Source organism: Erpetoichthys calabaricus, chromosome 8 (assembly GCF_900747795.2).
Source record: "Erpetoichthys calabaricus chromosome 8, fErpCal1.3, whole genome shotgun sequence".
Taxonomy (NCBI): domain Eukaryota; kingdom Metazoa; phylum Chordata; class Cladistia; order Polypteriformes; family Polypteridae; genus Erpetoichthys; species Erpetoichthys calabaricus.
Window position 1 is genome coordinate 25675712 of NC_041401.2, and position 12085 is coordinate 25687796.

General features: G+C 36.9%; 1 protein-coding gene across 1 annotated transcript in view; it reads right to left on the bottom strand.

Annotated features, from left to right (window-relative positions):
• The window catches only part of ttc21b (tetratricopeptide repeat domain 21B), a 114782-nt gene that overhangs the window by 31133 nt on the left and 71564 nt on the right, over nt 1-12085 (bottom strand). Inside the window, exons 19-23 of the mRNA XM_028806373.2 lie at nt 8003-8109; nt 1883-2071; nt 1160-1270; nt 987-1068; nt 722-872 (exon numbers count right to left, since the gene is read on the bottom strand). Of these exons, the coding sequence (XP_028662206.1) occupies nt 722-872; nt 987-1068; nt 1160-1270; nt 1883-2071; nt 8003-8109 (640 nt within the window). The remainder of the gene's footprint in view (nt 1-721; nt 873-986; nt 1069-1159; nt 1271-1882; nt 2072-8002; nt 8110-12085) is intronic.

The following is a 12085-nucleotide window of genomic DNA, read 5'->3' on the forward strand; positions in this document are numbered from 1 at the left end:
CAGTCATGTACTCACTATGCATCACTAAAAGGTACCTTGTTGCACAGAATGGGGATTATATTTTAGAAGGGCAACCCACACTTTCCACAACAAAACAGCATGGTATTTATTTGTTTAGTTTAAACCATAATTACTGAATGTGGGCGTTTGCCTCAGCATTTACTGTGATTAACTGGCATCTGGCAGTATGGTGACACAGTGGTAGCACCACAGTCTCATAACAAGAAAACTGGGCTTCACGTCCCAGGTGCTCCCAGTGTGAAGTCTGCTTCTTCTTTCCATGTCCACAAGTGTGTTTCCTATACAGTCCAAAGATATGCAGGTTAAGTAAATTGGTGTTGCTAAATTGGCCCTAGTGTGTGTGTGTGTGTGTGTGTGTGTGTGAGATTACCCTGTGATGGGCTGGTGCCCTGTTTAGAGATTGTTCCTGCCCTGATGCTTGCTGGGATAAGCTCCAGCTTCACTGAAACTCTACTCTGGATAAGCAGGTTTGGATAATGAATGGATGGATAGCATGATGGTGTCTGTTCTATCCAGGGAAGACGCTTTCCTTGCATCAGACTTTGCCTGAATAAAGGGACGGCTCTTTCATGGGTATCAGTAAACATACAGATGGATTAATAATTTGTGTAATTTAATGTGGAGCTTTAATTTCAGTCACATCAACTCATTTCCATCTATCCAAAGATTTCAAGTGGTCAATTAACCATAATGTACATACCAGAGATAGAGTCCTTTACAGTAGTTAAACCCAGGCTCTAGTCGTGCTCTAGAGGAATATCTCTCTGCCATCTCCAAGAATCTGGGGACCTCTTCCAACTTCCCCGCTCTTCTTAAAATGTCAATTAAACGTGACAGGGTTGGATAGTTGTCTTGAAAGAAAAGTTTATGATATGAATTAGTCATTTAAATATTTTACAAATTAAAATTTACCCTATTGTTCTTAGAACCATTTATTAAAATAAGTCAATGTTTTTGATGTTTACCTGGCTTGCGTTCTAGGAGCTGCTGAAAGTGAAATACTGCTTGCTCAAAATCTTGCTTTCTAAACATGAGGTCAGCCATCATCTTGAGAAGAAAAAAAAAGTTTAAGAGTGTTTTCGTTAAGTGAATCTGGTAGGATGGGTGTGTGTGTGTGTGTGTGTCGGGGGTTACTAACCATAGACGCAGCTTCATTATCCTTATCAGTTTTTAGGAGGATTTCACATTGTATCTGACAGGCGTCAATTTCACCTTGTGCTAAATACAACTGAGCAAGTTCTAACATCACCTGAACAAAAAATAAACAAGTAAAATCAGAGAAGTGTTTACATTTAAGACACAACTGTAAATGCAGTACAATAAAACTGACGGCTCTAATCCGTGAATATTTTCCACTGCAGAAATATCTGAACCTTTAGATTCTTCTTTGTTTTCAAAATTCATTTTCATTATCGCTAACAAAAATGTAACATTTTTTCATATACTGCATGGAGTAACAAAACCAGAAGGCTAAATTTAAAGAAGGCATACGAAAAAGTGTTTATGTTATAAGCTTTGTTAAGGCAAACAAAACTAACAACGTGTTTTATACTGTAATACCATAAACCTTTTCTTTGGAAGCTATATTAACAACTCAGTCTCCTTAAAAAGTAATGACTCAATACAAAGTGAATATTTTTTTCAAAGAACTGTGAAATTAAATTGTTTCACTTCATATTTTAATAAGAAAAAAAAAACAGGCGACTCTGAGCAAAACTGACTGCATTTTCTTAACAAAATAATGAATATGGCCCACAGGATATTTTTACAGTGGACCCAAAGTAGTCATTATTTATGTACAGCTGCACTAAAGAAAGCCTTTTGAAATGGCACAGTTTTAAAGATCAACAGCTGAACTAACCTTTTTATCAGTTTCACAATAAACAAGTGCTTCTTTGTAAAATCTGATGGCTTTCTCGTAATCTCTTTGAGATGTGTAGTGTCTGGCAATCTCTGAACAAATTTCTGCTGCTAACTGCTTTTGGACTGGAGCTGAATCAGGTTGCTCAAGCTGAACACGTTTTAATACTCGAGCTTGTACGTCCCTAGCCTATAAGGAAAGAAAAAAATCATTATCAAACTTTAAACATTTTAGAATAAGACATTTAAAACATTATGTATAATTATGTAAAACTAACACTTTGTCTTTAGTTTTAGAGTTGTACTAAAATGAGTGAAAATAATGTTGCTTTTTCTAATGTTCGTCCTGCCTGTTTGTTGCAGCAAAACTACCACAGGGCTCAATTTGAAACAATCCTTAAGAGTTTTATCTGTTTATCTGCTCAGGGAAGAAGATGGGGAGGATGCAGAGTCTCAAGTTTCACATTTTAAATAAGTAAAGAATTGATTAAAATAGGGTGCCGACAGTGCTTGTTGGTTTCTGGATTGTTAGGATATAGGGAATGAGGGAATGGGGTATTGGGGAGCACTTGCAGTGGGACTGGGGTAATTATCTCATTTCTTTTCACAAGTCCATATTGAATTCCATATTAATGATGAACTAATATTTAAACATTTTAGAAAGTGGACAATCTTCTGGTAGTGAGCAGTGAAGGATCACAAGCTGTAGATTTCTAATATTTATATTAAGAATAATGCCTTATCGATTCAGAATATTGAAATTCAAATTCACAGTTCTAGATCTATTCTTGAATATTAATTACTGGCACTAAGACTCCAGGTGTGTGACTTTGTTGCCTAAATCTCTTTATTTAAAACAAAATCTCAACTTACAAATAGCTATTTTCTTGATTTCACAACACCGCCCTCTCTGGGGTAGATAGAGGTATTACAAGATGGTCTGTAAATTACATATGCCAGGGGTAGGCAACGTCGGTCCTGGAGTGCCACAGTATGTGCAGGTTTTTGTTCCAACCCAGTTCCTTAACGAGAACTCAATTATTGCTGATGAAGCACATATTGCTTAAGTGACATTTTAATGCTTCATTTTAGTGGTCTCGCTTGTTAAGGTTCTCCAACCTTAATTGCTTATTTCAATCTTAAACTGCTGCATTCAGTGTTTTAATTGCTTTTTTCACTTTATAGTTTGTTTTCACATCTGTAGCTCGCATTCTTTCTCCCTGTAGCCTCAAAATTCCTTTCACTCCACTTACAGGGACCTTTCCTTAAACTTTGCAGTCTTCTTTGTAACTTTCTTTTTTTGCTTTTCCCTATACCTAAGACACAAATTCCACTATCCCATAAGTGACTTTTCTTTTTCTTCAAACAAACAGTTTAGCTTACAGAGCATACCAGCCAACTTGTTCTCTCTGCTGTAACTAAAGGCCTCTGGAGTGAGTTACCTGTAGAGGAGTGCTTTGCTCCAACTGCACTCTGATAGCCATCCGACGCCTGTTATTGGCAGCCTGCTCGCCCTTCTCTTTACCATAGCCTAGTCACAGCTGTAGGCTAAGAAGGCATTATGGACAGCCCCAGCATATTCTTTCCCTGGCCCCAGACAAGGCACACTTTGCTCCTAACGAAATCCTGTGCAGTCCATGCTGAAGCAGGGGGCAGAATGCTGAGGGTCTGTTGGTTGGGGGCAGACTATCTTTGTCCCATGCTTTTTCACACAGGTTCCATTCTGCTGTTTAAGCGCTGAAATAAACTGGATGTATTTGTATTTTTAACGGCTATCGCCTTTCTGTAAACTTTGGATTTTAATTTAGTTTGTTCTACATTTGTTCTTTCTTTCCTAAACCAATTTCACACAGCCAACTTCACATTGCAGTCTTTTTCTGGAACAAACAAATTCATACGGATAGTGCCACTCTTCATATTCTTTGTATTAATACTGTAATGCCAATTCCCAAGTGCAACCAACAAAAATACTCAACAAAGCAATAACATAGTCAATATCTATTTATAACCCTACTATTGGTACAGGCATGGGAGACGTTCTCACTCCGGTCCTTTACTTTTTCCTTTTATTTTAAGTGACTTGTACTGTCAGCTTCTTGTTTCAAAGTCACACTAGTCCACAAGAGCTTTACATGTCACTATCCCGCAGGCTCCATTCAGCTTCAGCACATCCCCATCCAAACTGAGAGGCGTGCCAGTTCACCTTGCTGCCCCATTTTCTTCCCCAATCCCCACCCTTGGCATCTCAGTTGCTTCTCTGCATTGACAGCAGGCTCAGGGGCTGATGGATCTCCAATGTGCACACACCAGCTGATTATTCTAAGGTGTTTGCTCGGATGTTTAAATTGTATCATTTGGTACAAAAACAATTGCAATTTTAAGGTTTGAAAATCATTTTAAAACAATAGTTCAAATGAAACAATTTAACAAAAAACAAAAAAATCACCCAGCCCTTGTATAAGGTGCACAGTGTTCAGGAGCATCAACCACAGCATTACAGGTGTTTGACTGTATTGTGCATCTGAAGGACCTGGATGGTGACTGTGATATCTAGTACACAGCATTGAGGAACCTTGTTAGTTGACTCCAAACTCACACCAAGAAAGGGAGTTGCCATGATGCAAGACATACTCCATCAGTCTCATCATATACGTCAATGCTGAAGGCATGCATAAAATTACATAAAATACAGCTGGTTTCTATCTTGTGCCAAAAATACCCTGGTTCTGCATGAACCCTATGTGGAAAAACCAAGGATAGACATTAGGGAGCAGTATGGTTGCTGAAGCTATGCAACAAGCTGTAGATTGTGTGTATTTTTACTGCATTTAAGGGAAAAGCACTTTGTTTCCTAGTCTGCACACACATGCACCATTTAATCACTCAAAATGGATTAATAAATAGTCTTTAAGATTCACTGTAGACAAAGTCTGCAGCTACCTCCACCTTAGAGGAGATTGACTTTTTATGTTTACATGTGACTTTAAAAAGGTTTTAGTGGAACATTTGAGCAGGATGAGGAAGAGGTAGAATGCACTTTAGATGCATGTTCTTGAAGACTTTCCTAACAAAGAACAGCATAATTAGGGAGAAGAAAAAAAAAACCTACAGCTGCTCAAGTCCCTCTGCCACCTCCTAGAACAGAGGAACAAAGAACCTGACAGCAGCTGTTGCAGTTTTTGCCAATTTCCCTCTGGAATGTGGATGAACGCTCAGGCTAAAACACTCACTTACTTGGCCACATCAGTTTTGTTAATAGTTTGGTAAATTCACATTAAAGTTAGGATTGCATTTACCAATATTTGGTATGAAGTACACGGGAGAGTGGCATCTAAGATGTGAAAAGACGTATTTAATCAGCTTCTGCAACTGCTATCAAGTATAGCTTAGCATCTACTAAGACAAGAATAGATGGAATGAACAAGCACAAGACACTGACAAAGGCGGAGTCAATGAGAACAAGAGCAAAAGAGAGAAAGCCAACAAAGAAATCTACAACCAGATAAAAAATTAATATTTATTATACTGATCACCTGAATACCTCTGACAATGCCCACTTTTTATTTTGCTTTGGCTTTACAAGATGATGATGTCCCACTATTGCATGTAGTCGGGTCATCCACGCAAGCTGTTAGACTCTCAAAAACTTGCCTTGTGAGTCTGTTGTGGCTTTGGGTCCAAAAGACCTGTCCCTGTCAGAGTTTCCAAGTTTCTTTTAATGGTACTAGGGGGCTTTGCCCTCTGCTCGCTTCGCTCGCCAACCCGTGTTTGGTTTTCCGGATACACACTTTTAAGATTTTTTTTTTCGTTGAATTGTTGCTATTTCATTAGTTTTACTTTTATTTCAAAACTTATGTAAAAACAATATTTTGAATCTTTGGAGTGCCAATATTCTGAATCTTTTAAATAAGGTCAGTGAGACATGTGTTTAATGACTTTGTACCATAATTCAGGATAGGTTTCTCTGTTTGGAATTTCAGCACAGACAAAGTGATCGTCATCATCAGCAGTTAATAATTTTTTTTACAAAGTAACCAATAAATGCATGTGAGGTAAAACACATTTTGAAATTCATGGACTTAAACGTCTAAGCCTTACAATATTTACATACTTCTGACATATCACCTGTGTCCATATATTTGTTTTCTATTCACCTTTTAGTTATTTCTTCGAGTAATAATTTCTCTTTGTTTGTGCTAATGCGATGTTTACTTTCTTTTTTTGACACTGTCGTTTTTATCTGCTTTCATATTCTGTATCTTGCTCTGCATGTGTTTCACGCCTACATTTTTTTTGAGTCTTTTGAATTCCAGTTTTCATTATCTGTAACCTGCTCTGCATGTGTTTTGCCCCTTTGTTTTGTAACCTCTTTATGACATTTTACTTTGTTTTCTACTCTGTCTTTTATTTCTGACCTCGCTTTGTCCTGCTTTTTTTTTCCAATGACACCTGGTCCGTGGTGATTATTTTCCCTTTTTCGAGTAATATTTTCCGTTTGTTTGTGCTACTGCGATCTTTACTTTCTTTTTTTTATACTTTCTAATTTTTCTACTTTCATATTCTTTAAATATTCTCCACATTTGTATCACGCATATGTTTTTTTTTTTTGAGCCTTTCAAATACCACTGCTTGCATAATCTGCTCTGCATGTGTATAGCGCCAACGTTTGTGAACGTGTTTATCAAGTTCTACATTGTCTTTTACTCTGTCTTTTAATTTTGAGCCTGATTGGATGTGCTTTGTATCAATTCCACTTGTTACGGGCTGAAAATTACTTTCCTTATTTTCTGAATTTGCACCGAGATTATTTTTTCTGTTTTGCTCTTTTTTCTCTCCAACGCTTTTGAGTCTCTTTTATCCGCACTGCTTTGTTCTTCGCTTAGTCGTCGACGTTTCTTTTATAACGTATTGTCCTTATACGCTTTATATGCGTTGAGACCCTGGATCTGTGTGTTCTCAAATCCTTCACAAGACTGAATGTTTTGCTGCCCCGTTGTCTTATTTGATATTGGTTGTAAGTAGGGTGTGTCTTGCAAGAATCTCATGTTCTACGTCATCACGAGATGGTCCTGGGTCAATCTCTTGGCACAATGTCTCATGTTTAAGGTCCTCGCGGGTCTTTTAACTGTCTTCTGTGATCTTAACGTGAAGATTACATCTCAACGCCTTACTGTTTCTTTCCAGGATTTTTTTTTATAATAGACAGATAGGAAATCATACTCACTGATACTTTGAAATTTGCAATTTCTCGAAAAGAATGACCTATAATTTGTAGGGTTATAATGGTCTGTCAATTTACCTTTGTAGCAATATAATAGCAATATACAGTGGCATATTATTCAAATAATGCTCCATAGGGTGCAGCAGCAGTTTGTTCTAACACAGGGTTTGTAAGTAATCAACAAAATTTGGGACACATGCAGGAATTGCTTACAATCCAGTTTCTAACTTAATTAATTTTGCTGCAGAAAAAACTATAACCTGTTAACCCATTACTTGTTCCCCTAAAGGGGACTTTTTGTATAATTATTAAAATTATATTATTTACCAGTATTTCTTAACCTAAACGTTTCTTTTCATGTCCAGAAGCTTTACTTCTTACCTTGACTTGTTTCAAGTTTGTCACTAGACTTGAACTGCATATATTTCAATATAACCTGTTATGGAATTTTTGATTAGTAATATATGTTTCCAAGCAAAACTGGGTTGCTATAAGCTGACTGGAATATCATGCTTTAATAAAAATCTGCTGACACCTCTGAACCTCTTGCTGATCAATAAATGTATCTGTACTTTTAGGAGGATTTTTTTAAGTAAATAAGCCATTCAAACTAACTATAGACAGAAAAAGCAAATTAGAACAGACACAACTTTTTGCACAAGTTAATGGTCTTGCTGAATTACTTTTCAACAATGACTGGATACTTAAAACACTAAGGATATCTACAGTCTTCTGCAATCTCAGACACAATGCATATCATTTTATATCACTTCTTCTATACATGCAGAAAACAGTTATTTTTAAATAAATATTCTGCTGGTAATATTTATAATACTTTGAAATGATGTATCTTGAAGGCTATGTGATAAACTTTGAATTTAGGAATGTTAAAAAAAGTACCTTTTGTAATGAAAAAATTGCTTGTTCAGTTTTTTCCATTTTGCTTTGTATCTTTGCTAAAAGAACCAGATAACGTCCATCCTGTGTTAAATCTTGTAAGTCTACAGCTTAAAAAAAGATACTATTGTTAAACATTACAGAAACTGTAAAAAGTCAAGCAGAGAAAATGTCTGTACTAGGCATACACATTTAAGACACAAATACAGTGTAAAGAAAATACTGACCACACTATACACAATAAACTAATCAAATTAATCAATTAAGAAGATATTGCTATCCTAGTCATTGATAATTTACATGTTTAATATAATTTTTAAAAATAATTATAGCCCTCCACTTTCACAGGCCTAACGTTGCTAGAGAACAGTGAGACAGTCAAAGACGTGAATGTTAATAGATTGAACTAATGGGAGGTAGTGGGTTGGGTTTCTGCAACTACCAAAAACTCTAATCTTTTGCTAGAGATTTCTCAAGATTCACTTTTCTGCATAGAATTTGGTAAAATAAGCAAAAAAAAGTTTTCTCGTTAGTCATTCTCTAGAATTCTATTATGTTTTGTGCTAATATCCCAATTTAAAAAAAAAAAAAAAAGCTTTAATTGGTGCTGTCAAAAGATGTATGAGACTGGCAAGGTCTCGACATCACCTCTGACACTGTCCTTCATGCTGGTGGATGGCACTGGAGATCTTAATGACACAAAGACTTGATATAATCTATCAGTGATATCTTCTCCATGCGCCGCTTGAGATTCTTAAGGATCTTGGAGTATGAGAGTGAGGCAGAGGTGAGCTGATGTGTAACCATGTGTTTGTGATTGATGATCGGATTGGTAGCGATGATGTCTCTAGCCTGCTGGTCAATTCCTTAACACTATTAGCTGTTTCCCACATCTGTACACATTGCACCTCTCATCTTTTTCACTACTGCACACAGCCATGAAGCCTGTGAATAAGCACGTTTACCAAAGTAAAAGTAAAAATGAGGTTAGTAATAAAAATTGTGCAAATGTTTGAAGCTGTAAAAGTTAAAAGCATGAATGTTGAGGATCGAGTGTACAGTAATCCCTCGCTATATCGCGCTTCGACTTTCGCGGCTTCACTCTATCGCGGATTTTATATGTAAGCATATTTAAATATATATCGCGGATTTTTTGCTGGTTCGCGGATTTCTGCGGACAATGGGTCTTTTAATTTCTGGTACATGCTTCCTCAGTTGGTTTGCCCAGTTGATTTCATACAAGGGACGCTATTGGCAGATGGCTGAGAAGCTACCCAACCAAAGCGCGTATTACGTATTAAATAAAACTCAAATATATTGTGAGCATGGGGCTGTTCGCACCCCTAGAGGATACGGCCGCTCCCCAAAAAATGCTGAAAGATTACCTTCACATTGCTCTCTTCCTTGCTGGGCTTACATGTGGCTGTTTTGACAAGCGATATGCTTCCCGCCCGGTGCTTCGCATACTTAAAAGATCAAACAGCACGTATTGATTTTTGATTGTTTGTTTTTCTCTCACTCTTGCTCTGTCATTCTCTGCTCCTGATGGAGGGGGTGTGAGCAGGTGGGCTGTTCGCACCCCTAGACGATACGGACACTCGTCTAAAAATGCTGAAAGATTATCTTCACATTGCTCCCTTCCGGCTTTGTCAAGCGACATGCTTCCCGCACGGTGCTTTGCATACTTCAAAGCTTGAACGGCACGTATTGATTTTTGATTGTTTGTTTTTCTCTGTCTCTCTCACTCTCTCTGACATTCTCTGCTCCTGACGGAGGGGGTGTGAGCAGGGGGGCTGTTCGCACACTGGCCTAGAGGATACGGACGCTCCTCTAAAAAATGCTGAAAGGCTGCTTTGTCCGGCGGTGCTTTGCATACTTAAAAGCCAAACAGCCCTATTGATTTGTTTGCTTTTCTCTCTCTCTCTGACATTCTCTGCTCCTGACACACACTCCTTTGAAGAGGAAGATATGTTTGCATTCTTTTAATTGTGAGACAGAACTGTCATCTCTGTCTGGTCATGGAGCACGTTTAAACTTTTGAAAAAGAGACAAATGTTTGTTTGCAGTGTTTGAATAAAGCTCCTGCCTCTCTACAACCTCCTGTGTTTCTGTGCAAATCTGTGACCCAAGCATGACAATATAAAAATAACCATATAAACATATGGTTTCTACTTCGTGGATTTTCGCCTTTCGCGGGGGGTTCTGGAACGCAACACCCGCGATCGAGGAGGGATTACTGTATATAGTCAGGCAGCATTTTCACATCTCATTTATCTGGCTTTTATAACTTTACTAAAATGTTCTATGAAAACAATTATTTTGGCCATGTTTGTCATTTCTGAAGATAGTGATTTTTTTTTAATTGTATTATTTGCCCCATAACTGTTAAATGAAACTGTATTTAGTAATTTTATGCTACATCATATATTACCATTTGACTTTTAATGTATACTAACGGAGCATTCATCCTCAAGTAATTGTTATTTTTTTTATTGATTTTATTTAAAGAGAACAAAATTCCATATACTCAAGTCAAACTTAGCAAATCAGAATTCAACCTCCACCCGAAAGAAAGAGTGGAGAGCCAACAGCATGGGCAAATCTTTAAAAACAACAAAGAAAGGAGAATACCCTTTCCCCAAGCTAACTGCTTATTCTAAGATTTGATTAAATCTTTGTTTTGAACAGATCCTCTAAGTGAGAATTTTTTTTTGCCAGTTTCAAATAGTATAGAACATTTTTATAAAACACAGTTACCCACTGACTTAGAATAGGAGAGTTAGGATTCTTCCAGTTGAGCAGGGTAAGTCTAAACCCATCCGGGAGTCCACCAAACACAGCTGTTAATGGGTGAGGAGCGACTGTGACACCAAGGCTGTCTGATAGGCATTCAAAGATTTTTTTGTCCAAAATGTTGTTAATTTGGTGAACTACTATTATTCCACAAGTAAAGCAAACTTTTTTCCACTTGCTGAATACTTCAGAGCAGGACATTGTTTTGTGAATTAATTTAAATCTCAAGACTGAATACATATTTAATAAGAGCTCATCCTAAGTATTTTTATACTTATATACAATATTTAGTATTTAATTTTTATTAACCATTCAAATTATTGAAAATTTCAGGCTTCCTTATCCCTTCTGTGTTACACAGGCAATTCCATCTCTGAAGGAATAGTTGCAGTTAGCTAGCTTTCTGAAAGCCATAGTGACAAACTTACTTTTAGTCAGCTCCAAAACATAGACTTCTTATTTGCAGACAATGTACTACTTACAAAACATTTAGACAAAGAAAAAATGTTTGATGCTGTTGCCGAGTTTTAATTTAGCAGGTGGTTTATCCAAACATTGTGAGTGGAAGGCAGAAAGTGCCTTTTAAAATACTGAAAAGTATTGAAACTCGATGCTATTATCCCTGTCAGACAGTACAGGCTTGTCTTCTGTTGACTCGTCTTGTGAGTGGCTGTTCAAAGGCAGATGACTTGATTTTGGCAAAAAAGCTTTGCCCAGCTGAGTTGTTTTCACCAATTACAGTAAAATAAATACTCTATATATGTACATGGTGCTAAATAGTTGCAGACAAGTTATTTATTTCTAGGCAATTCACAATGTCCTATACAGGCTCTATCTGTCAGCTCTGTTTTACCCACTACAGACACTGTTGCTTTAAAAAATGACCAGAGAAAAAATATCTTACTTCAGTAAATGTTTCAAAACTCTGATATAATTCTTTCCAATTTAATTAAGTTATTTAAACACACTTAAAATGTGTGTTTTGATAATGTAGGAGCTTTGCAACTTTAAGGCCCTTGTTTTAAATATTAACTGCCCCCCCAAAAATTCAACTATAAATCTATTAATGTAAAGAATGACTGAGTAAGTCTTTAATCAACAAAACATGTACCTACTGCACAGCTCACAAAATGAAACCGATCCTGCCAAATGCAAGTAAATAGGTGACTAAATATTTTTTGTGACCAATTTTTATTAAAACAAAAATAAAATAACATCAATGTAATAATACATGACTATGAGAAGAAAAGAGGCCAACCCACCCTATCCCAGACTGAGCAAAGGGGTGAATAT